The sequence below is a fragment of the Choloepus didactylus genome, chromosome 16, assembly GCF_015220235.1.
Source record: "Choloepus didactylus isolate mChoDid1 chromosome 16, mChoDid1.pri, whole genome shotgun sequence".
Lineage (NCBI taxonomy): Eukaryota > Metazoa > Chordata > Mammalia > Pilosa > Megalonychidae > Choloepus > Choloepus didactylus.
The window spans coordinates 77533526-77560805 of NC_051322.1; the positions used below are offsets into that span (position 1 = coordinate 77533526).

Here is a 27280-nt window from a genome sequence, read left to right on the forward strand (position 1 = left end):
TATTGAAGGTAAGCCAGAGGCCCCTGTACCATCAGCACCAGTGTGGGTAGAAATTATGGCAACTTACAGTGGATGAACTTGAGTGAAATCAGGTCTGTGAGTAATGTGATTAGAAAAGAAGTTTACATTTTTCTGCTCTGGGCATTATGCCACTTAGCACATGATATTTTGCTAAACATAAAAATAATTCTGAGTAAAAAAACTCTTCTAAAAAGGCACATATGAATTTTGTCTTTGTTGCTTAAGTGTTTTAGGCTTCACATCTTAGGGAATGTAGTTACTATTGAGCTCTGACTGTAAAAATAATTATCAAGTTTTAAATATTTTTAGTTATATAAATTGTGATTGTAATTCTGATTTATTGGCAGATTAATAAGAAGGCTCAGGGGATTTGAATGCCACAATGAACTCTGAAATTTCAGTGGGCTAGAGAAAGTAACAAGCAAGAATTTGGCCTTATCATTCTTCTGTATTTATACTCACAATTTTATTTCATCAATTTCTCTGTTATGAAATTTGATGATTTGCTGATGGACAAGACACACTTGTTGCTCAGCTTCCTTATTTCCACTGATGCACACTGTATAAAGTTTTAACCTTGTGATAAAGTGGTATGCTGGAGCCAGCTAATACTTCCCACTGAGAGCATATTGATATGTTTTCTGGAATTTTGTGAGAAATTGATAATAGTTTGTAGCTAGAAATGGGCAGTGGTCCCAAAAAAACACAAACATTTTTTTCAAAGGTTGGCTTTTTAAACATTTGTCAGCCCCCATTGCAATTGTCCCTCAGAAGTTTAATTATATTCTTTGTATTGCATGTTTTATTTTAACTCTCCTGTATATTATATCAGATAATAAGGCAACCATTACTCAGAAGTGGATGAGGCAAAATTTTGAAAATTGTTTTACAGGACTCTGGAATTTGATTCCAGGAATCCTGGACAAAGGGGAACAATCTGTTACTTGACTCTGAGGGTAAATTTCCACTTCTGTGTATCTAGGTAAATGGTCATTTCAGTCCCTTCTCAGGACTGGGAATGGGTATTCTTGGATTAGGAGTGGGGTGAGGCCAGCTTTTAAAATGTTTCCAAATGTCCCATCCTTTGAAGTTTCCTCTAAGTTGGCTTTTCTTCCTGTCTCACACCTTTTGTTACCTATTTACCCACCTGATGAGGAACAAGGAAGAAATGAACAACCTCTAGCAACCTTGAGGAAGCCTGTATGTTGTTGATGTCTATAAGTGGCAAAGCAGTTATACTTCTCTATTTTAAACTTCATTTTAACTTCATGGGATAATTCAATGTATTATTTTTATAAGCTGGACAAAATTAGAAGTTTGTATATTTGTGGTCTAATTTTTAAAATAAAAGACTGTATATTATTATATTGTATAGGGTATATGCTCTTTTTAAATGCCTCCTGTACTTGCTACAGGATGAGGAATATATGGATTTACAAATACACCCAAATGCACCAGTGATAATGTAGGGAACTTTCTCCTGCCAGAAATCATCTGTTTTCAAAATCCAATGTCAACCATCACTTCTCTTCTCCCTCCATTCATCTTGCTAAATCCAATTGGTCATTCAGACATCAGCTTCCTGAACTACATATATAATATGAACCTTTTAAAATTAACTGAACATCTTACACCTTTCTCTGTAATACCCATAGCAGACTTTGGGTCCTAATTTGTTTGGAAATTACAAAAGGGAAGATACATGGAGATCCCTTCACAGTCATACTTCATGACTGTAACACAGGGCATAATGCATGGAAGACATTTAGGAAATGTTTGCATATATAAATGAATGTATGAGTAGGAACATTATTAAAGAAAAATCCATACATCAAATTACAACACAACAAAAAATACCAACATATTACCCTAATCAATTGAACAAGAAGTTCTAAGAAATATTATTCAAAAGATATGAATTCACCAAGAAACCACAAATATCTCAACTTAAAAATGGGCAAAGAATTTGAACAAATATGCTTCCAGAGAGGATATATAAAGTGTCAGTAAGTATATGAAAAATGCTCAAACTCATTAAATGGGTTAATAAGAGTCATCCACAATGATGACACTTATTAAAACAAACAAAAAATAAAAGTGCTGGAGAGGTTGCAGAGAAAATGGAATTTGAGCACATTTTTGGTAGGAATGTAAAATGGTGCAGACACTAAGAAAAGAAATATGGTTATTCTCCATAATGTTAAATATTGATTACCATATGACTTGTCAATTCCACTCCTAGGTATAGACACATAGAAACTAAAAGCAGGGACACAAACAGGTACTTGTACATGAATGCTTATAGCAGAATTATACACAATAGCTAAAAGGTGGAAATGATGCAAGTATCCATGAACACATACATGGAATATCACTTTCTCTTCAGAAGAAATGAATTTCTGAGACATTCTGCAAGATGAATGAACCTTGAAATCATTATGCTGAGTCGAATAAGCAAGTCACAAAATGACAAATATAATATGATATCCTTTAGATGAAATACCTAGAATTAGCAAATTAGTAGACACAAAGTAGATTAAAGGTAACCAGGGGATGGAGGGAGTGACAATAGGGGTAGTTTTTGCTGGTTGGATAAAGAATGTCTGTTAATAAAAATAATTTTAAAAATTCCACCTGAATAGGTTATAGAATTTTGCAAGGTAGTCAAATTCTAAAATGTCCTGCTACCCATCACCCTCTCTTTCCCTGTGTCTCTCCCAATCCACTACCCTTGAACCCATCTTCCTGCTCCACAAAGTATTGACAGGTAACCTTGGGATTAAATTCACATACTGTAGGTGTAGAGAATACAAATGCACTTAGATTTTTAGATCTTATTTACTTTGGAGTTCTGTAAAGCTAGCTGATAAGGCTTTCTCTTATTGAAGGAATCCACATGTTGCTTTGCATTTAATAGAACTGTGCTGACTTACTCCTGCACCAGAAATACTTAAAGTGGAGTAAAGAATACCAAAAGCAGCTATATGAAGACTGAAAATGTAACATTAGCCATGGAATTTGGGATGGATGCTAAGAGATGAATCCTAATGGATGTTTTGTTTTGTTCAAGTATTGTCCCTCTTATCTTCCTTTCTCTGATCCTAGGACCAAGGGAGGCAGATGGGGTAGTATTTTATTTATTGGGGGAATAGTCACTTAGAATTGATCAGAATTAGTTAAGCTGGATTGTAAATGTGAGTCCAGGGGGGGAGGTCAGCTGTGAGACAAAGGCAAAACAAGTTCATAAAGGTTGAGAATAGATAGTGTCTTACTCACAGGTCTGAGAGAGAGGGATGCATGAGGGATTCCTAGAAAGCATGATTACCTCTGGTAACTCAAACATCAGGTGGTGAGCACAAAAGAAGATCTGAAGGGATCCATGGGCTTGAGCCTTATTTGTGGTTTATGGGTGGAGTTTAATTGATTACCTCTTTGGGTCAAAGATTGGTTAGTTTAAGGCAAATTCACACAAAAGGAAAAGGATGAGGGACCTGAGAGCAGTTGGATGGTAGGCTTATAATTTGGGTCCAGTTGTGGCTTTTGGCTGAGGTATATGTGTGGTGTAGTTGGTGGGTACAGATGCAGGTTTGGGTTCTGGGGGAGTTTATGCCTCAGGACTGGAATGCTGCTTATTAGCTAGGCCAAAGTACAGCCCTGAGGCAAGTGGCCTAGGCCAGGTAGGATGGACGCTGAGGCAGTACAAAGTAAGGTGTGATATTTATAACAATCCATCCCTTTATATCTCAAAACCATATATTTCATGCATTGTGGTGGTTTAGGTGACTAATATTTTTACTGCTGGGGCATAACATAATTGAGTGAGCATATCAGATACTTGTGGATAGTGGTCATTATACAAATGTCAACATATAGCAAAACTAGGAACTGGAGGTCTTTGTGTATCCATTTCCATCATCCTTGAGTTGATAGCTAGTAGGAAATGGTGCAGGATTTTTAGGAACTGAGATATCTGTTGAAACACTTTGGTTGTATTGAGACGGACCTTAATCTCTTGAGCCATCTTATATATGTTCATTTTTATCAGTTCTGATTTATTAACATATATACAGCATGAGGTGTTTCTTACAGAACAGACACATCCTCTTTTTTGTCCAATGGGTAGTCAGAGGCTAGGCAGTTATCTAACACAATCTGGGCCAGGGAATCTATTTGCTCCCCTGTTAGCCCTTATGAGCATGTGAAGGGAAAGGATCTTAAGCAAAGGAACTGAGATCAAACATTTGGGAATCTAGGTATTGGATGATTTTCTCTGCCATGTGATATTGAAGATACAATATTTTCCATGCCAGTAGGAGGTGGTAGCATGAGGTTGCTTTAAAATTCTATGGGATATGGCTCATGTGATAGCATATTTTAAGGCAACGGACCCATGGCTAAGCAGATTGCCATTTTAGTCACTCTGGTGTTTTGAGTTATTTTCCCATTTCTTAAGGTAGCATTTGTATATCAGCTTTCTCAAGCATAGTGGTGGCTCTGGTTTAAGGTGACCTGTGTAGCAGTGTACATTATTCAGGGTTCTCTAAGGAAACAGAACTAACAGGAGATATCTGTAAATATAAGATTTTGTAAAAGTGTCTCATGCCACTGTAGGGATGCATAAGTCCAAATTCCATAGGGCAGGCTGAAAGCTGGCAACTTAAAGAAGCTTTTTGATGAGTTCTCCAGGAGAAGCTGGCTGACTGAATTAGAGTTCTCTCTTCTGACTGCTGAAGTCATCTCTTCCTCTTTTAAGCCTTCAACTGATTGAATTAAATGTCTCTCATTACTGAAGTCACTCTCCTTAGTTGATTGTAAATGTAATCAGCAATAGATGCAATCAACCTACTGAAGATTTAAGTCTGTGAAATGTCCTTGCAGTTACAAGTCAGTGCTTGCTTGACTGGACAACTGGGCTCCATTACCCAGCCAAGTTGACGTATGAACCTAACCATCACACAATGGATGACTGTCAGTGGTGGTCTTAGCTGGTGTCCTTTCCATCAATGAACAGCTGGGCTATTCTGATGCCTTATGAGGGGCCTATCTGGGGATGAGTGCCCTTCCTAACTAGAGATCCGAAAAGGATGGGGAATTTTGTCACTTTTTTTAAATACAAATGGGAAGCTCTTATCATTATATCTCTGTAGTTTTCTGCAAAACATTTGTCATCAAAGTGCCCCAAGGCTTTTAGGGGGTTTTATAGTACACACCTAGAAAAGGCTTTGGTTGCACACTATCATGTTGTACTCTGCACTTTCCTCACTGGGAGAATGTGCTTTTTCCACACATATTTTCTGAGTGTTGATTCTTTGTAGGCCCTATTTGCAATCAAAGATCTTATCTTAGAATAACATGTCCTGTCATCTACGGTATAGGACAGGTAGCCATGAAGGTTTGGTTTCATTATATTAATGAGGCCATTGGTGCTGTATGAGATCTTATTTAGGTTATGTCTAGGTTGAGAATTATGTATGCATCAGGGTCAGTGCACCCATTTAATACATAGGTTGGAAAACTTTGGATCATCAGCCATGCTTGTTGCAATGCTGGATGCAGATGACTGAGGAGCAATCACCAGTGTTCTCCTGTCACATTCCTAGATAAAATTTTAGGATTATTCAAACAATGTTTCTGCGTTCATGACCATGTATATTGAAGCTTTATGTGTAAGTAAGAAAGCCTATGACCCATGCACCAAACTAAAATATTAAACCAGATGCAGGAAGAATATTGACATTGTGCTAGTTGGTGAGAAACAGTTTCTGTTTCTATTTTTTATTACAGAACAACTAGACCTGGTGGTGTTCTTCCATTTCTGAGAGAGTGTAATGACTTTCCCTCAGGGCTTGCTCTATGGCATGTTTGACAGGCCAGGTGTTGTGCCTTAAGGGGGTAATGAACACTTCTGGCAGGACAAAATGTGGTCAGTTTATATGTGGCAAGCGTCTGCTGCATAGCTATCCTTCAACAATAACATGACCTGGACTGTATAACTATGCAGTTTGTGAGGGATTTCTACTGCTTGGTGGCTCAATCAGTGATGGGAAGTGGTCTTATGTATCAATATGGCAATTAGAGAAGGATTTAACCCCACAGCATGGAATACTCTCCCCACTTACAGGGTTCTAATTTTTGGTTTGGAACCCAAGTCACAACCAATAGTACATTTTTTGGCAGTAATGAGCCTAGAGTAATACATTTTTATGTGACTATTCCAACGGGTCATGGGAGCATCTGAAGTGTAAGATACAATGAGCCCAAATCACTAGATTTTAGGCAATGCTTGGGGGTCTGAGTGGCTGTCTGTGTGACTGACAGGATGTGCAGTGTATGAATGCCTTTTAGGTGTTTTATCTACAGTGTAACATCAGTTCCCAGTAGGAACTGGGTCATGGTTTGGGAAACAGCTTATTGTGCCAATTAAAGGAATATTGCTGGAACTCTCTTCAGTGGAAAGCAACAGATATACATGTAGTTTTATTTTATGGTCTGTAATGAGAGTGAGAAATGTGATGTGTTAATTCAGGAACATGAATAATCCCAATAAGTATAGTGCATATTTTCGTGTCTTAGTTGGGTTTATATTGGATGGTGGGAGGAATATGTCTGCCCTCAGAAGACCAAATGATCCACAGGAATTTAGCACCATTTGATTGCTCTTGTATTTTATGGAGTTCCATTGCCTAGCCTTAATTTTTAACTGATATATGTGCATGAATAGTTACTCTCAGAGACCACCTTAGGGTCCCCCCTTAATTATATTTTGGACATGCAGAGTCAGTGATGAGAGCTTATTTATTTTATTTTTATGATTTTTTAACCAAACCATCCCATAACTCTTATCCTCCTCTTCTGGTTTGCTAATGCTGCTGTTTTGCCAAACACCAGAAATGGACTGGCTTTTAATAAGGGGGTTTATTTGGTGACAAAGTTAAAGTCTTAAGGCCATAAATTGTCCAAGGTAAGGCATCAACCATAGGGCACCATTGCTGGAGAAAGGCCATTGGAATCTGGAAAATCTCTGTTAGCTGGTAAGGAATGTGGCTGGTGTTTGCTTGTTCCCTGGCTGCATTTCAAAATGGTGCTCTCCAAAACATCAGCATCATCTTTCAAAGGCCATCTTCAAAATGTCTCTCTAAGCTGCAGCCAACAACATTCCAATCATCTCTGAGCAAAACCAGCTAGCATCTGGGTTTGTGCCAACATTTTTCACTTGTTTTTTTTTTAATTCAATTTTATAGAGATTGTTCACAAAACAAGCAATCATCCAATATGCAGAATCAATTGCCCACAATACCATAATACAGCTGTGTATCCATGATTCCAGAAGAAATAAAAACAAAAATGAAAGCTCAAATCCTCACATACTCCTAACTATCCCCCTCTATTATTGACTCATGGCACTGTTGTAGTACATTTGTTACCATTGATAAAAGAATGTTAAAATACTACTAACTGTAGTACATAGTTTGTAATAATACATTTCCCTATATACCCTGTGTGCCAGTTTGAATGTATTATGACCCCCAAATGCCATTATCTTTGATGTAATCTTGTGTGGGCAGACCTATCAGTGTTTTAATTAGATTGTAATTATTTGAGTGTTTCCATGGAGTTGTGGCCCACCCAACTGTGGGTGATGACTCTGATTGGATAATTTCCATGGAGGTATTGGCCCACCCATTCAGTGTGGGTCTGAATTAAATTACTGGAGCACTATATAAGATCAGACAGAAGGAGCAAGCTGCCACAGCCAAGGGGGACACTTTGAAGAAAGTACAGGAACTGCAGATGAGAGACAGTTTGAAGACGGCCATTGAAAGCAGACTCTTGCTCCAGAAAAGCTAAGAGAGGATAAATACCCCAAATGCAAGTAAGAGTGAAATTTTTGAGGAACTGCAGCCTAGACAGGAATGTCCTGGGAGAAAGCCATTTTGAAACCAGAACTTTGGAGCAGACACCAGCCACATGCCTTCCCAGCTAACAGGTTTCCCAGATACCATTGGCCATCCTGCAGGAAAGGTGCCTGATTGTTGATGTGTTACCTTGAACACTTTATGGCCTTAAGACTGTAACTGTGTAACCAAATAAATCCCCTTTTATAAAAGCCAATCCATTTCTGGGGTTTTGCTTTCTGGTAGCATTAACAAACTAGAACAGATTTTGGTACCAGAGGTGGGGTGCTTTTGCTGCTGAGTTTGCAAACACCAAACATGTTGGAATGGCTTTTTAAATAGATAAGTGTAAGATTATGGAAGAATTGTGAGGAGCTTGATAGAAAAGGCCTAAACTTCTTTGAAGAGATTGTTTGTGGAATTATGGACTCTAAAGATACTTCTGACAAGGCCTTGAACAGATATGATGAATGTGTTGTAAACTGGAAGGAAGGAGATCCTCATATTAAACTGGCAGAGAATTTGGCAAAATTGAGTCCTGGTGTTGGAAGGAAGGCAGAATTTGAAAGTGATGACCTGGAATATTTAGCTGATGAGATCTCCAAGCAAAATATAGAAGTTGTAGCCTGGCTTTTACTTGCAGCTTATAGTAAAATGTGAGAGGACTGAGATAAGCTGAGAAATGAACTCTTAGTTTCAAAGAAACCAGAAATTGATGGCCTGAAAAACTCTGAGCTTCCAGGGGCTGAAACCACAGGAGCTGCAGGCTGACATGAGGATGTAACCAAACATGAAACCCAGATGCCATTTCAGTACAAGCCAAGATTGGAAAAGGAGTTAAGCAGAAAGGATTAGTGGAAAGTCCTATTTTATGACAGCTTTGACCCATGTGTGCTTCATGTAAAGCCAACAGAATTTTTGTGTGTTCTTTATAGATAGAGCCATTGCCAGTCTGGACTGGAGGAGACAGACAAGGAACAAATTGAAGGAAAAATTTCTTCAAAGACAGAGCCATGGAGGTTGAAGTCTGGAGTCAAGAGGCCTTGGATGGGGAGAGTGTAGTGACCCACATGCATGGAAAGGGTGAGTTTGCCCTAGAGGTTGAGGGTGGGCATTCTGCCTCGATGCTCTAGAGGATTTTTGCCACCCCAGGCTCCAAAGAGGGTGGAGCACATTCCCAGGGAATTGGGGAGAGCCTGGCCACAACCCCACTGTTCTGAAGGGTTTGAGTGTGTGCACCAGAGATGGAAGAGAATTTGGGTGCTGGCCCAATGTTTGAGGAGGGTGGGGCTGAAAAGTTGTTCTCCCCAATGTGTGGATATGTTGGAGAACTCAACCCAGCATTTGGAGAGGAAAGGGCTTCTGCAAAGGCCCTTAGGAAGTGTTAGACACCTGCTTTCTCAAACCCCAAGTATGCAACATCATTCTGTAAATTACTCTTAGACTTTGAAATCTAATGGAGTTTGTCCTGCAGGTTTTAGGAACCATTTTGGTCCTATTAACCCTGTTTTCTTTACTCTTCCACCTTATGGCAATGTTAATGTTTATCCTATGAATGACCCTCTTCTGTATATTGGAAGCACATTACTTGCCCTAAGTTCACAGACCCACAGGTAAAGGAAAATTATGCCTTAGGACTGGCCACACCTATAAATGATTTTGATGGAATCTTGTACTTAACTATGGTTACTGAAATGATGTAAGTTTCTGTGATATTGTTATGGGATGAATGTATACAAACTAAGAGATGTTAGTTTGTATTTTGTATAAGGAAAGATAACGTCATTTTGGGGTCCAGGGGGTGGAATGTGCCAGTTTGAATGTGTTATGTCCCGCAAAATGCCATTATCTTTGATGTAATCTTGTGTGGGCAGACCTATCAGTGTTAATTAGTTCGTAATTCTTTAAGTGTTTCCATGGAATTGTGCCCCACTCAACTGTGGGTGATGACTCTGATTGGAAAATTTCCATGGAGTTGTTGGCCCACCCATTCAGGGTGGGTCTGAATTAAATTACTGGAGCACTATATAAGATCAGACAGAAGGAGCAAGCTGCCACAGCCAAGAGGGACGCTTTGAAGAAAGTACAGGAACTGCAGATGAGAGACAGTTTGAAGCTGGCCATTGAAAGCAGACTCTTGCTGCAGAGAAGCTAAGAGAGGATAAATACCCCAAGTGCAAGTGAGAGTGAAATTTTTGAGGAACTGCAGCCTAGAGAGGAATGTCCTGGGAGAAAGCCGTTTTGAAACCAGAACTTTGGAGCAGACACCAGCCACATGCCTTCCCAGCTAACAGAGGGTTTCAGGATGCCATTGATCATCCTGCAGGGAAGGTGCCCAATTTTTGATTTGTTACACTGGACACTTTATGGCTTTAAGACTGTAACTGTGTAACCAAATAAACCCCCTTTCATAAAAGCTAATCCATTTCTGGTGTTTTGCTTTCTGGCAGCATTAGCAAATTAGAACACCCTCTATTATTAATTTCTAGTTATAATGTCATACATTTGTTCTGGTTCACAAAAGATATTTCTAATATTTGTACAGTTAATCATGGACATTGTCCACCACAAGATTCACTGTTTTACACACTCCCATATTTTAACCTCCAACATTCCTTCCAGTGACATACATTACTATAAGCTTCCCCTTTCCACCACATTCACACACCTTTCACCACTGTTATTTATTCTCATAACATGCAACCATCACCTCTGTTCATTTCAAAACACTTAAGTTCAACCTAGTTAAACATTCTGTTCATAATGTGCAACCATTTCCCATTCTTTAGCCTCATTCTATACCCTGGTAACTTATATTTCATGTCTGTGGGTTTACATATTACAATTATTCCATATCAGTGAGACTATACAAAATTTGTCCTTTTGCATCTGATATTTCACTCTATAAAGTGACCACATGGTTTATTCTTTTTGTTTTTTTCTTTTAGATGGTTTTGTTCACCCACCATACATACTGTCCTTAGTAAACAATTGATGGCTACCTGTATAATCATGTATTTATGCATTCACCACCATCACCACTATCTATATAAGAACACCTCCATTTCTTCCACAAAGGAGGATGAAGACTCAAAGAATAAGGGAGACAAAAGAAAAAGAAAAAGGAAAAGAAAGAAAAAATGACAGCTAAAAGGCAAGAAAAGAAAGATAGACTTAAACTAAAGTACAATAGAAGAGTCAGACAACATCACCAATTCCAAGATCCCCATACCCTTCCCTTTTATCCCCCTCTTAAAGGCATTTAGCGCTGGTATATTGCCTTTGTTACATTAAAGGAAACATAATACAATGTTTCTGTTATCTATAGTCTCTACATTGCATTGGTTGTAGTTTTTCCCCAATACTACCCATTTTTAACATCTTGGAATGTTGACATTCATTTGTTCTCCCACATGAAGAAACATATTTGTGCATTTTATCACAACTGTTGACCACTCCAGGTTTCACTGAGTTATACAGTCCCAGTTTTTATCTTTCCTCTTTCCTTCTAGTGTCCCACATGCTTCTAACCTTCCTCTTTCAACCATACTCACAGTCATCTTAGTTCAGTGTACTTAAGTTGTTGTGCTACCATCACCCAAAATTATGTCCAAACCTCTCACTTCTGTCTTTTCCTGTAAGTAGTGTTCCCTTTAGTATTTCCTGTATAGAAGGTATCTTGTTCACAAATTCTCCCATTGTCTGTTTGCCAGAGAATATTTTAAACTTTCTCTCATATTTGAAGGACAGTTTTGCCAGATACAGGATTCTTGGTTGGTGGTTTTTCTTTTTCAGTATCTTAAATATATCTTAAATATATGACACCACTACCTTATTCCCTCTATGGTTTTTGCATTTCTACTGAGAAATCCACATATAGTCTTATCAAGTTTCCCTTTTATGTGGTGGATCATTTTTCTCTTGCTGCTTTCAAGATTGTCTCTTCATCTTTGGTGTTTGATAATCTGATTATTAAGTGCCATGGGATAGGTCTATTCATATTTATTCTGTTTGGGGTATGCTGTGCTTCTTGAATCTGTAATTTTATGTCTTCTATAAGAGATGGGAAATTTTCATTGATTATTTCCTCTATTATTGCTTCTGCCTCTTTTTCCTTCTCTTCTCCTTCTGGAACACCCATGAAACCTATATTCATGTTCTTCATGTTGTTATTCAATTCCCTGAGACATTGCTCATATTTTTCCATTATTTTCTCTATCTGTTCTTATGTGTGTAGGATTTCAGGTGTCTTGTTCTCCAGTACCTGAGTGGTTTCTTCTGCCTCTTGAACTCTGCTGTTGTATGTCTCCTTTGTGTTTTTCCTCTTTTATTGTGTGTTTCATTTTCATAGATTCTGCCAGTTGTTTCATCAAACTTTCAATATCTACCTCATGTTCACCCAGAGTTTTCTTTATATCCTTCATCTCTTTTGCCATATCTTTCCTCAACACATTGATTTGTTTTTTTATTTGATTTAGCAAATTTCTTTGATAATATTTTATTGATTGGATTGTTTCATTAATGTGAAACAATATCTCAACTGTATCTTGATTGAGATGTAATTTTTTTCCTTTGGCTGGGCCATGTCTCTGCCCTTCCCAGTGTATTTGCAGCCCTCTGTTGTCTAGGCATCTGGCTTCCCTGGTTACCCCAATCAGATTTTCCCATACCAGAATTGGTTGAGATCTCAGAGTGGGGTTATGTTCAGTTTTCAGTCACCCTGAGGGTGTTTTAGAGTTTGACAGACTTTTCTGTGAGTTCTCTAGCCTCTGTACTTTTCCTAACATGCCAGCATGTGGTGCCTGTCAGCCTGTTGGTCCCAACTGGTGTAGAGAGGTGTGACCCCTTTAATTCTTAACTTAGATTGTTCCTATTTTGAGCATTTTCCCCAGGCCCTGGGGACTGAGTTCTGATGGGAGGGAAGGCCCTTGAGATAGGTGCCCCCTCCTTCCCCAAGGGAAGATACACTCTTGGGAGATATATTTTGCCCTTGAATTGTTCTTTCTCTCTCTGACTCTGTCAACTCCACCCTGTCTGTGTAAAATTGCTGCAAACTGAAAATGGCTAAGGCTCCACTGAGCCACACAGGTTGAGAGAGAGAAAAAAGGGAAAGAAAGCCACCTTTCAGAGCCAGTTGACAGCCTGCCAATTTTGTCCATTAGTCAGATAGAGCACCTGGTCTTCTGGGCTCCTCCTTCTGGGGCACAGGTGTTTTCCAACTCTCTATGTTCAGTCTCTAAAAGTCTTTGCATTTTTTTTTTTCTTAATTAATTTATTTCCCTCTACATCAGCTCCACCTCCTCTCCACTGGGAGCAACCTCAAGATATTTGCTGCTTGTCTATGTTTGTAGCTTGTATTCAGCAGTCCACATTTGTTATTTAAAACTCCAGTTGGAGCTGGACTGAGCTATATCCACTTGCCCTGGGAATGTTGCTCTCTCCTACAGTGAAATCCTGCAGTTTAGCCCGCTATGGGGGGGGATGAGTCTTCCAGCCTGTTTCTGCATTTTACTTACTGATTTTATGCTGCGATCTCAGTCTTTCTACCCAATCCAGGTTGGTGTACAATGAGTGGATAGTCATGGTTGACCTTAAGCAGTTTTTCCAGTTTATTTACCAGTTGCTCCTGGTTATTTGTTAGTTGTTATAGGGGACCAACTAAATTCTACAACTCTCTATGCTGCCATCTTAGCTCCTCCTGTGCCAGCATTTTTAAAGGGCTCCAGTGAATAAATCAAGATTCCCACTGAATGGGCAGGACCACACTTCCATGGAAATATTTCAAAGTTATCACCTACAGTTGGGTAGGTCATATCTCCATGGAAACAACTGAATCCAAACTTTCCAACCTACTCAACACTAATATGTCTTCCCTCACAAGATTGCATCAAATAACATGGCATTTTGGGAGACATAATACATCCAAACGGGCACACTGCCTTGTTATTTATATATTTGCTGCAATTATTTTATTGCTTATCTGCCAATACATTGCTTAAAGGGATTGTCAGTCAACAGGTTTTCACTAACACATGGTAACATGATAAAAGCTATATAGTTACATGATTATCAAAAAGAATCAAGTCTACTGGGTTACCATTCAATGGATTCAGGTATTTCCTTCTATTTATTCTAATACATTAGAAAGCAAAAAATGAATTTACATAGTACATAAGAATAAACTCCAGATTAACCTTTCAACTCTATTTGAGATCTCTCAGCCACTGGAAGTTTATTTTGTTTCATTTTTTTTTCCATTTTTGTCAGTATTGCATTCTCAATTCCATGATGCAAGAGACAGGCTTATACCCAAGAGGCTTGTCCCTCATTGCTGGGGAGATTTACACCCCTAGGCATCATGTCCCATTGGGGGCTAGTGAGTTTTTGCAGAGTTGACTGAGAGAAAGAAACCAAATCTAAACAACAAAAGAGGTTCTCTTGGTGTGACTGTTAGGCATAATGAGGAGTAGACTTAGCTTTTACTTTGCAAGAATATTTCATAAGGGCAAGCCCAAAGATTGAGGGCTTTACTTATTAAATGGGGTTTCCCTAATGATTTCAGAAATACTAGGTTCTCCCCTGGTGAGGAAGTTTAATATTTCCACACTTTGCTCCAGTCCCTCAAGGGGAGTATGCAAATATTTCTATTATTTTCTACCCAACATACTCTGGGGTGCATTGGGCTATTCATAACCTGTACATAACAATAACAAGATATCATTCTCCATTTCGGGTTTCATGCAAATACATTGTTTAAATAAACTTACCATATGGGTTATATTAGAAAGTGTACTGCAAAGAATATAAATTTTGAACCAAATAATCATCTCTTAAATAACAACCAAAATGCATGAATACATGTGACTGCTGTAAGATCTAACAATCTACAAACCTTTACAACAAGCCTCATTGAACACTCTGCAGTCCTGTATCATTGATTGCCCAACCTCTGTCCACATTGTATCCCCTGGTACCTATGCTTTTGGATTAAATTCTCAGCATTTGCTTATTATAGAAAGTTTATATTAATGCAGACTTAAATATGTGTCTTTACATTTCTGACTTATTTCACTCAGTGTAATGTCCTCAAGGTTCATTCACCTAGTTTCATGCCTCACAACTTCATTTCTTCTTTTCCTTGCAGCCATTCAATATTCTATTGTATGCATGCATCATATTTCACCCTTCTTTCACCTGTCAATGTTACACTTAGGACACCACCATTCATTGCAAATCATAAATAGTGTTGCCATGAACACCAGTGAGTAAATGTCTACTCATGTTCCTGCTTTCGGTTCTTCCAAGTGTATGACTGCACCATTCAACTTACCTACCAAGAGTGAATAGGTGTATCTCTCTCTTGACATCTTCTCCACCACTTATAAGTTTTCTGTTTATTTTTAAACAGTTTTATTCTCACACCATGGAATCCATCCTGAGTGAATAATTAATATCTCCCAGTATAATCATGAAATTATGCAAAAATTACCGACAATTATTCAACACCACAATCTATATGAGAACATTTCAGTTTATTCCACAAAAAATAAGAGGAAGAGAGAAAAAGAAAAAAAATGCAAAAGAATAAAAATAAAATAAAATAAAATAAAATAAAATAAAATAAAATAAAAAAAAGAGAAACAACAGCAAGAATCCCCTATCCTCCCTATAATACCACTCTGTTGATATTAGCTTTGGTGTATTACCTTTGTTACAATTAATGGAAGAATATTACAAAGTTGTTTTTAGCTACAGACCCTGGTTTTCATTGAATTTTTCTGCATTTATCATCCTATTTTCAACACCTTTCAATGTTGACATTTACTTGTTCTCTCTAATGTAAAAACTTTACTATATTTCTGTTTTTAATCAACTCCATTGTTCACTTTAGAATTGCTAAGTTATACAGGCCCTGTTTTATCCTCTATCTTTCCTTCTGGTCATAAATGACCCTAGCCATTCTCTTCCAACAATATCACACTCAGTTTTATTCATTATACTTACAATATTGTGCTACCATCAAATATTACTGTGTTATCTGTTTCTGTATCTTTAAAATCGGTCCTCTTGAATAGTCTATACTCCTTCAGCATCAAATGAACATTTTTACCTTCTTTATACCTCCTTATAACCTGTGTTCTTAACTTGAACTCTCAAAGTTCACTCATTGTTATTAGTTCATATTAGTGAGACCATATAATATTTGTCCTTTTTTCTGGCTAATATCAATCAACATAATTTCCTCATGTTTCATTCAAGTTGTTATGTGTCATGACTTTATTTTGTCTTATAGCTGCATAATATTCCATCATAGGTATATACCACTATTTTTTTTTATCAGTTCATCCATTGATGGACATTTGGGCTGTTTCCATCTCTTGGCAGTCATGAAAAATGCTACTATAAATTTTGGTTAAAAAATGTATGTTCACATCCTTGTCTTCTGTTCCTCTGGCTATATACTTAGTAATCAAATTGCTGTACCATATGACAATTCAATACTTAGCTTCCTGAAGAAGCACCAAATTGACTTCCAGAGTGGTATCACCATTCCACATTTCCACCAACAGTGAATAAGTGTACATATTTCCCACATACTCTCAGAAACTTGTAGTTTTATGTTTTTTGATAATGGCAGTTCTAGTAGGTGTGAGATGATATCTCATTGTGGTGTTGATTTGCATTTCCCAAATAGATAGTGAAGTTGAGAATACTTTAATATGTATTTATACAATTTTATTGAGATATATTCACATATCATACAATATCCAAAGTATAAAATCAGTTGTTCACAGTACTATCATATAGTTGTGCATTCACCACCACAATCAATTTTTAATATTTTTATTAGTTCAAAAAATAAAAATAAGAATAAAAATAAAAGTAGAGAACACCCCAAACATCTCAGAATCCTGATACCCCTATTTTTCATTTAATTTTGTCCCAATTTTTCTAATTATCTGTCTGTGCAATGGGTAAAGGGAGTGTGAGCCACATGGATTTCACAATCATACAGTCACTTCATGAAGTTACATGGTTACACAATCATCCTCAAGTAGCAATGCTACTGGATTGCAGTTTAACTGTTTCAGATATTTCCTTCTAGCTATTCCATTACATTTTAACTACAAAGTGATATCTACATTACTCATAAGAAAAATCCCCAGAATAAACTTTAGTTTCAGTCTGAAATCTCAGAGCCTCTGAATTATTTTTTGGTTTAAAATTTCTCTTCCCTCTTTTGGTCATGAAGGCTTTCTGAATCCCACAATGCTAGATCCATTTTCAATACTGGGAGTCATGACCCAGATAGCCAGGGAGATATACACCCCTGGGAGTCATTTCCCATATAGTTGGAAGTGCAGTGAGTTTACCTGTAGAGATGGCTGAGAGAGAGAGGTGATATCTGAGCAACAATAGAGGTTCCCTTGGGGAGACACTTAAGCATAATTATAAATAGGCTTAGCCTCTCCTTTTCAGTAACAAGTTTCATAAAGGCAACCACAAGTTTGAGGGCTCAGCCTTCTAAACTGGTAGTCCCGTATGCTTGTGACAATATTAGAAATTTCTTAGGTGGGAAAGTTTAAGTTTTCCCCATTTCCCCCCAGTCCCTCAAGGGGGATTTGCAAAAACATGCCCATTCTCTGTTCAAATTTCTCTGGCATGTATTGGGCCTTCCCACTAACCTGTAAAAACCAACCAGATATCACTACCTATTCAAAGTTCCGTGTAATTATGGTGTTTGTATAAACTGACCAATCAAATTAAATTATATTGTGTGCTACAGAAAATACAGATTTTTCATTACATAAGACTCTCTTCCTTTGGTCTCATACAGAAGTTGAAGTTTTAAAGCACAGTCAATCTCATCCTTTACACTTTGGTCTGATTTGTCTTAGTCCTAACCGAGTCCATTCCATTCAAATCTCTAATTGAGGTCTTATCTGTTTTTCAGCTTTTTAACAGTTGCTGAATGGGGTAATGCTAACATACATATCTTCCAAAATCTGACTGTGAGTCTCAGATGTCTCACAGATACCCAGAATTCCAGGGACTGAACAGGTTATACACAGGGAGCTCAGCATCTCAGAATATAGAGATAACTATTACAAATCAGGAATATATGTGACTGCTGTAAGAGTTTACAGTCTTATATAATAGATGTGACTGCTGTAAGGAAACTTTGCCATAAGCCTTCCCATGATAACCTGTGCTCCAGATTCAATTCTTAGAGTGTGCACAAAATAGTCAATATTAGTGGGGCATTATAACATTTAACTTTTCATTTCAGGTTTATTTCACTCAATATATTTTCCTCTAGGTCCATTCAGAAGGCTGCATGCCTTATAACTTAATTCCATCTTATAGACACTCAATATTTCATAGTGTGTATACACCAGGGTTTGCCATTCTATTCAGTGGCTGTACCCTACATCCATTGAAAATTCTGAATATTGCTACCATAAATACCAGTGTGCAAACCTCCATTCATGTTTCGTCTCTCCATTCTTCTAATATGTACCCAATAAAGGGGTGGGAAGATGATATGCAACCCCAAACTTAGCTTCCCGTGGAACCTCCACAGGATGGGCTGCATCATTCTACTTCCACCACCACAGTGGTTAGTTACATCCCTCTCTCCACATTTTCTCCAGCACTTGTATCCCTCCATTTATTTTTAAACAGTTTTATTCACACACCATACATCCCATTCCTTGTAAACTTTCAATGGTTCTTAATATAAACATATAATTGAGCATTCACCACCACATTCTATATAAGGACATTCCCATTTCTTCCTCGAAGAAAGAGGAAGAGAAGAAAAATTTAAAAAGAAATAGAAAAAAATGAAGAAAGAAAAATAAAAGAAAAAATAAAAGAAAATAATATAGAATAAAAAGGTAAGACAATACCACTTATATGAATCCCATATCCCTCCCTAATATCCCCTCTTATAGATACATCATTTGGTATTTTACTTTTGTTATAGTTAATGGAATCATATTACAGTGTTGCTATTAATTATAGTGTCTGGTTTGCATACATTGTATTTTTCCCAAATACCATCCCATTCTCTATCCCTTGCAGAGTTCACATTCATTGGTTCTCCCTCATGTATAAACAATTTTTATATTTGTACATGTAATCAACATCACTGAACATTCTAGGTTTTGCCAAGTAATACAATCCCAGTATTTTTCTTCTATCTTTGCTTCTGGGTTCATACATGTCCATAGTCTTCTCCTTTCAACAGTACTCACCCTCATCTTTGTAGAGTTTACTTGCAATATTGTGCCTCCATTACACAGTACTGTGCTGTCTATTTCTGGAATTATACAAACATTCTTGTTGAACATTATGTGCTTCTACTGCATCAAATGCCTGATCTCTACCCTCCTTCAATCTCTTTTATAACCTGTGCTGTCACCTTTAACTGTCAATGTTTGCTCAATAATATTGTTTCACATTAGTAAAACAATACAGTGTTTGTCCTTTTGTTTCTGGCTAAATTCAGTCAATATACTGTCCTCAACATTAATCCAGGTTTTAATATGTTCCATGACTTTACTGTCTTAGAGCTGTGTAGTATTCCATTTTATTTATATACCATTTATGTATATCCCATTTTATGTATATACAACAGTTTGTCTATCCACTCATCCACTGATGGACATTTGGGCTGTTTCCATCTTTTGGCAATCATGAATAATGACACTATAAATATTGGTTTTCAAATGTCCATTCATTTTCTACCTTTTAGTTCATCTGAGTATATACTTAGTAATGAGATTGCTGGATCTTACTGCAATTCTCTACTTAGCTTCCTGAGGAACATCCACACTGCCTTCCAGAGTCATTGCACCATTCTTCATTACCACCAAAAATGAATAGTTGTGTCATTCTCTACACATCCTCTTCAGCCCTTGAAATTTTCTGTATTTTGGTAATGGCCATTCTGGTAGAAAAAAGATATCTTAATCATGGTTTTGATTTGTATTTCCCTGATGGACAGTGAAGTTGAGCATTTTTACATATGTTTTTGAGCCATTTGTGTTTCCTCTTCAGAAAGGTGTCTGTCCCTTTTGCCCATTTTTGTTTTGTTGTTTGCTTTTTATTGTTGAGTTGTAGGGTTGCTTTACATATTCTTCATATTAAACACTTACTGACATGTGGTTTCTAAACATTGTCTCCCATTTTGTAGTTTGCCTTTTTACTGTTCTCAGAAAGTCCTTTGATGCACAAAATTGTTCAATTTTGAAGAGATCCCATTCATCTATTTCTTCTTTCATTGCTCACACTTTGGATGTAAGGCCTAGTAAACCACCTCCTATCATAATAGCTTTAAGATTTTTCCCTAAGCTTCTTCTAAAAGTTTTATTGTCTTTGCTCTGATATTTAGGTCTTTGAAATATTTTGAATTAATTTTTGTGTAAAGCATGAGATGATTCCTCTTTAGTTCTCTTGGATATGGATACACAGTTCTCCAAACACCATTTATTGAAGAGGCTGCTTTGTAGGAGTTGCATTGGCTTGACTGCCTTATCACAGATCAACTGTCTGTGTGACAGGATCTATTTCTGAACACTCAATTCAATTCCTTTGGTCAGTATATCTATTTTGATGACAGTACTATACTGTTTTGACCAACATAGCTCTGTAAGGTGCTGTCAAGTCAGGTAGTGTGAGGCCTCCCTCTTCATCCCTCTTTCTGAAGATATTTTTGGCTATTTGGGCACCCTGTCCTTCCGAATAAATTTGGTTATTGGATTTTCTATTTCTGCAAATAAGTTGTTTGCATTTTAATTGGTATTGCATTGACTCCATAAATCAATTTTGGTAGAATTACCATCTTAACTATATTTAGTCTTCCAATCCATGTACATAGTATGTCCATCTATTTATTTAGATTTTCCTTGATTCTTTTAGCAATTTTTTTCTTGTTTTCTGGGCCTGGGACATTTATGCCCTTGGTTAAGTTTATTCATAAATATTTGTTTCTTTTGGCTGCTATTGTAAATGGATTTTTTTCTTGAGTTCCTCCTCAGATTGCTCCTTACTAGTATATAGAAACACTACTGAATCTGAAAATTCATCCTTTATCCTGTTACTTTGCTATACTTGTTTATTAGTTCTAGATTTACTGCAAACTTTTCAGGATTTTCTACATATAGGATTCTTTCATCTGCAAAGACTCAAAATTTTATTTCTTCCTTTCCAGTTTGGATGACTTTGTTTTTCTTGCCTAATTGCTCTTGCAAGAACTTCCAGGACAAGGTTGAATAACAATGCTGACATTGGGCTTCCTTGTCTTGTTCATTGTCTTAGAGGGAAAACTTCCTTTTTTTCTCCATTAACTTCTATGGTAGCTGTGGGTTTTCCATATATTGCCTTTATCATATTGAGGAAGGTCACTTCAATACCTACCTTTGAAGGGTTTTCATCAAGGAAAGATGCTGTATTTTGTCAAATGCTTTTTATGCAGCAACTGAGAATATTGTGTGATTTTTCTTACTTTTTTATTTTTGCTTTTTTAACAGAGGTTTTCCAGATGGCATTGGCCATCCTCCGGTGAAGGTACCCAATTGCTGAAGTGTTACCTTGGATGCTTTGTGGCCTTAAGACTGTAACTGTGTAGCGAAATAAACCCCCATTTTATGAAAGCCTATCCATCTCTGATGTTTTGCATTCTGCAGCATTAGCAAACTAGAACAGATTTTGGTACCAGAGAAGTGGGGCACTTTTGCTGCTGTGCTTGCAAATACCAAACATTTTGGAAGGGCTTTTTAAATGGATAAGGGGAAGATTCTGGAAGAATTGTGAGGAGCTTGATAGAAAAGGCCAAAACTTCTTTAAAGAGACTGTTTATGGAAATATGGACTCTAAAGATACTTCTGATGAGGACTTGAGCAGAAATGATGAATGTGCTGTTGCAAACTGGAAGAAAGGCAATCCTTGTTTTAAAGTGGCAGAGAATTTGGCAAAATTGAGTCCTGGTGTCAGATGGAAGGAAGAATTTGAAAGCGACAACCTGGAATACTTAGCTGAGGAGATCTGCAGACAATGTGTGGAGGATGTAACCTGGCTTCTCCTTGCAGCTTATAGTAAAATGCGAGCAGAAAGAGATAAACTTAGAACTGAACTCTTGGGTACAAAGAGACCAGAAGCTGATCGCTTGGAAAATTACGAGCTTCCAGGGGGTGGAATCCCTGAAGCTAAAGCCCAACATGAGGATGTAACCAAACATGGAACCCAGCCGCCATTTCAGTACAAGCCAAGATTGGAGATGGAATTATCCAGAAAGGATCTGTGGAAAGTCCTATTGTCTGATAGCTTTGACCCCTGTGTGCTTCATGCAGAGCCAACAGAATTTTTGTGAGATCTTTATAGACAGAGCCATTGCCGGTCTGGACTGGAGGAGACAGACAAGGAAAAAATTAAAGGAAAAATCTCTTCAAAGACAGAGCCATGGAGGTTGAGGTCTGGAGTCAAGAGGTCTCGGGCTGGGAGAGCAGAGCAGCCCACATGCATGCAAAGGGTGAGTTTCCCTTAGAGGTTGAGGGTGGGCTTTCCTCCTTGATGCTCTGGAAGAGTTTTGCCATCTGAGGTCCCAAAGAGGGCGGAGCACATTCCCAGGGAATTGGAGAGAGCCTGGCTGCCACCACACTGTTCTGAAGGGGTTGAGCATGTGCCCTGGAGATGGAAAGGAATCCAGGAGCTGCCCTGATGTTTGAGGAGGGTGGGGCTGAGAAGGTGGTCTCCCCAATGTGTGGATATGTTAGAGCACTCACTCAAGCATTTGGAGAGGAAACAGCTGCCAAAAAGGCCCTTGGGAAGGGTTAGGCTCCTGCTCTCTCAAGTCCCATGGATGCAACCTCATTCTGTAAATGACTCTCAGACTTTGAAATCTAATGGAGTTTGTCCTGTGGGTTTTAGGAACTGTTTTGCTCCTGTTAACCCTGTTTTCCTTACTCTTTCTCCTTATGGCAATGGAAATGTTTATTCTATGAATGTCTCTCCTTTGTACATTGGGAGCACATAACTTGTTCTAAGTTCACAGATCCACAGCTAAAGAAAAATTATGGCTTAGGACTGGCCATGCCTATAATTGATTTTGATGAGATCTTGTACTTAACTTTTGTTACTGAAATGATTTAAGTTTTGGTGATATTGTGATGGAATGAATGTATTTTGTATTTGGAAAGATAATGTCATTTTGGGGTCCCGGGGGTGGAATATGCCAGTTTGAGTATATTGTGTCCCCCAAATGCCATTATATTTGTGGGCTTGTGGGAGAGACGTTTTGGTGCTGGTTGGATTTGCTTGGAACATGCCCCACCCAGCTGTGGGAGATGATTCTGATGAGATGTTCCCATTGAGGCATAGCCCCACCCTTTCAGGGTGGGCCTTGATCAGTGGAGCTATATAAATGAGCTGACTCAAAGAGAGGGAAGGGAGTGCAGCTGGGAGTGATGTTTTGAAGAGGAGCAAGCTTGCTAGAGAGGAACCTCCTGGGAGAAAGCCGTTTTGAGGCCAGAGCTTTGGAGCAGATGCCAGCTGCCTTCCTAGCTAACAGAGGTTTTCTGGACACCATTGGCCATCCTCCGGTGAAGGTACCCAATTGCTGAGGTGTTACCTTGGATGCTTTGTGGCCTTAAGACTGTAACTGTGTAGTGAAATAAACCCCCATTTTATAAAAGCCTATCCATCTCTGGTGTTTTCCATTCTGCAGCATTAGCAAACTAGAACATAATGTTAAGCAAGTTTATTTCTCTTTGTACTTGGCTATTCATTATTTTTTTAAACCATGAAGTGAGTTAAATTTTCATGGGCTCTTTTTTTTTTACTTTATATGATTTCACATAGATAATTTATTAATATAATATAGTATATTGAATGAAATTCTGATGCCCCATGTCAATTCAACATAGAAAAATAAACTAAATATCCATATAACAAAGATAACTCAAGCCTAATGATAAAAATTATTTCAAAATGGATTGTTTATATATAAAACCAAGGGCTAGGACCTTAAAAGTTCTCAAAAATAGGAAAGTGTATTCACACACATAAAAAATGCAAAGACAAAGTTCCTTCTTTTGCTGCTCTCCTAAAACATATGGCAGGGTTTTTTTTTTGTACCTTTCATTTCTGTTAAGAACATATTGTAAAATCATGTGAACCTTGTGTTGGCTGCTGTGGGATAGTTCAACTAATTATTTTAAAAGTGATTGGATCATTTTTGTTTTCCATTTCATCTTGAGTATATTTTGTATTTTTTAAAATTTTATACAAATGCTATCCATTTATTTGGTTTTAAGATCTTTAGCAAAAATTGTTGAGAAAATCTCTTATGATGTTTAAGAAAACACTCTTTGAAATTTTAAAGCAATTAACTTTTGATTTGTGTGTGTGTGTGTGTGTGTGTGTGTGTGTGCCAGTGTAGTTTATATTTCCTTGAATTGTTTCATTGTTTTTACTAGATGTATATTTCCATTGCTAACATTTAATAAAAACTATATTTTAACAATGATGATCCCATCTATTCTTTTCTGTTTTATTAATTTTTATTCTTATCTCTAGCATTTTAATTTTAAAATACTCATCTTTAAATGCTTAGCAAATTGTAATTTTCTTCTGAAAATACGAATTATTTAGCATTGTACTTTCACATTTCTAATCCCTTAACAAGTTTTTTTGAAGTTTTTTATTATAGATTTTAATTATACTGTTATCAGAAAATATCTGCATTTATCAATTACTTGACATTTGCTGCTGTTTATTTGTGATTTTTTTCAAATTGTGCATTTTATCTGTGAATTTGAAAATAAGTTTACTATGTTTATTTACTATATATTTATGGGTGTTTTCTAAGATTTTTATTTTTGGTTCAATACATTTAAAAATATTTTCAGCTTAACCTGACAAATTGTTTTTATTGTCACTGTGAATTTATTATTTCCAATATAATTAGTTAAGATTTTAATAAATATGTTATACAAGAATCATTAGGCAAGGAAAATAAATAAAATCTATTGAAATGAGAAAAGAAAAGTTAAAGTATCTCTCTTTGAAGGCAACATGATCATATACATAAAAAATCCAAAGGAATCCAAAAGAAAATCATTAGTGCTAATAAACGAATTCAGCAAAGTTGTGTGAAACAAGACCAACACCAAAAATCAATATATTATTACACAATAGCAGAGAAAATCCAAAGAGTTGATTAAAGGGAAAAAATCCATTAACAATAGCATCTAAAAGAAAATATCTAGGAATAAATGTATAAAATAATAGAGAAGATTTTATGCTGAAAACTACAAAACACTGCAGAAAGAAAAACTAAATAAATGGGAAGATATATCAGGCTCATGGATGGGAAAATCTAACCTTGATAATATGTCAATATTACTCAAAGTGACATTGAAATTCAATGCAATCCCTATAAAATTTCCAGCAGCCTTTTATGGTTGTTTTATTTATTGTTTTGTTTTTGTTTTTTTTTTTTTTTTTTTTTTGCCAAAATTGGGAAACTGATCCTCAAATTCTTTTGAAAGTGATTGGGCAATGAATGGCCCTAATAATTTTGAGAAAGAAGAACAGGGTTGGAGGTCTCACACTTCCTGATTTCAAGTTGTTTCACAAAGCAACAGTAATCAAAACAGTGGTACCATCCTAAAGATAGACAAACATATCAATGGAACAGTATTTAGTGTGCTGAAATAGACCCACACATCTATGACTAATTGACAAAGGTCAATACATGTGGTAGGTAATGAATGGCCTCTTCAAGAAATAGTATTGGGGAAACTGGATATCTATATGCAGAAAAATGAAGGTAGACCCCCATCTCACAAGATGCTCCAAATCAACTCCAAATGTGTGAAGGACCTAATACAAAAGCTAAAACTATAAAACTCTTAAAAGGTATTATAGGATCTGCCCAATGAGCTGGCAGCCCAGCTGTGGCAGAGTAATCAATGCCAGGTGGGAACCAACTATCCCCCCTCCACCACTTCCTCTAGGGTTTCAAGCCTCTTATCTTGTCCACTCAGCACTGTTTACCCTGAAGAGCTTCCCAGAGCTTCTGGGAGCTGAAGGTGGTGAATGCTTATTCTGCTGCAAAGTAAAAGAATAATTTGTGGTTAAAACAACTGCTTCCCATGTTCAAGCACCACCTCAATTATGATGATGCTAGTTCTGTGAAAAGTGAGAGAAGGAATCTTTTGGATGTTGATTAAGATGAAGAGGAGGAGTTTTTTTGAAGGGAACATTCTGTACCAGGACTTGAACCTAGAAATGATAAAATTAAGCATGTTAGCAATCAGGTGGATGGAGATATTGAGGTCATGCAAGAAAATAATACAAAGGCAATTGAAAGAGGGGAAAGACTTGAAATACAGGACAAATCAGAAAGATTATTTGATAATGCAACTGATTTTATCAATAGATCCAAACAGCTTTCAGGGCAAATATGGTGGCATGGATGCAAAATAAAAGCTATCATGGGTTTGGTTGTTTTTATCATTTTGCTAGAAATTTTCACTCTTATAGTTGTGAAATACAGATATCTTCATTAAACATGACCATGGACAATAATAATAAAAGATGGCTGCATAATTTAAATGAAACCCAGGTATATAACTTTCTAAAGTTTTTCAAGAAGCTGAGAGTCAAGTATTGCTTCGAATTGGAACATTGAGAATGTCCAATTATCTTCTACACTTTGTACAAAACATGACTTTGCCAATTTATGTTTAAGGCAAAAATAACCAGCCTCTATTTTGCCGTATTCCAAGTATCTAATTTGAAACTAGATACTTGCCAATTAATTGTGTACATATCTAAAAACTGATATACATATTAAAAACTGATAATACTTCATACTATTATTTTAATGGCATAAGGATTTAAATTATTAGCATCAGGATGGCAGGTCATGGTGGACATGAGGGAATGAATGTAGAGCACCAAATCCTTGTGCTAAATGAGATACACAGCTATTCAGTCAATATTTGCAAGTATATCATTATTCTTTTGTTAGTTACTCTGCAAGCAATTTCCACAATGTTTATAGGTATAACAAAAGCTAAATGTAAATATTGCTGTCTTTATCTCTAACTAAAAAGATTCCAGTAATCCTGTTTTTGACTCTATAAAGGAAGGGCTAGACTTTTTTGGCATTTGGATTATGGAAATGGGAAATATGAACAGTGTGGAAAGTATAGTATGACACCATAAAACTGGAGATAATGAAATTAATGAAGAATATCATTGTAGTGTTTGAAAATGACTTAATATAAATGCAAACAATGATCTGAAAGGTTTTCATTTAATCTCCAATAAGGAGGGACCAGTCATAATAT

The 27280-nt window shown here is 37.0% G+C and overlaps 1 protein-coding gene across 1 annotated transcript; it reads left to right on the forward strand.

Moving 5' to 3' along the window:
• The first annotated feature begins 5660 nt into the window (after positions 1-5660).
• LOC119511358 (vesicle-associated membrane protein 4-like) lies at positions 5661-26494 on the forward strand. The gene is given in 2 exon segments (XM_037805784.1): positions 5661-5687; positions 26048-26494. Coding segments are annotated over 2 exon segments (474 nt in total).
• Positions 26495-27280: the final 786 nt, after the last annotated feature.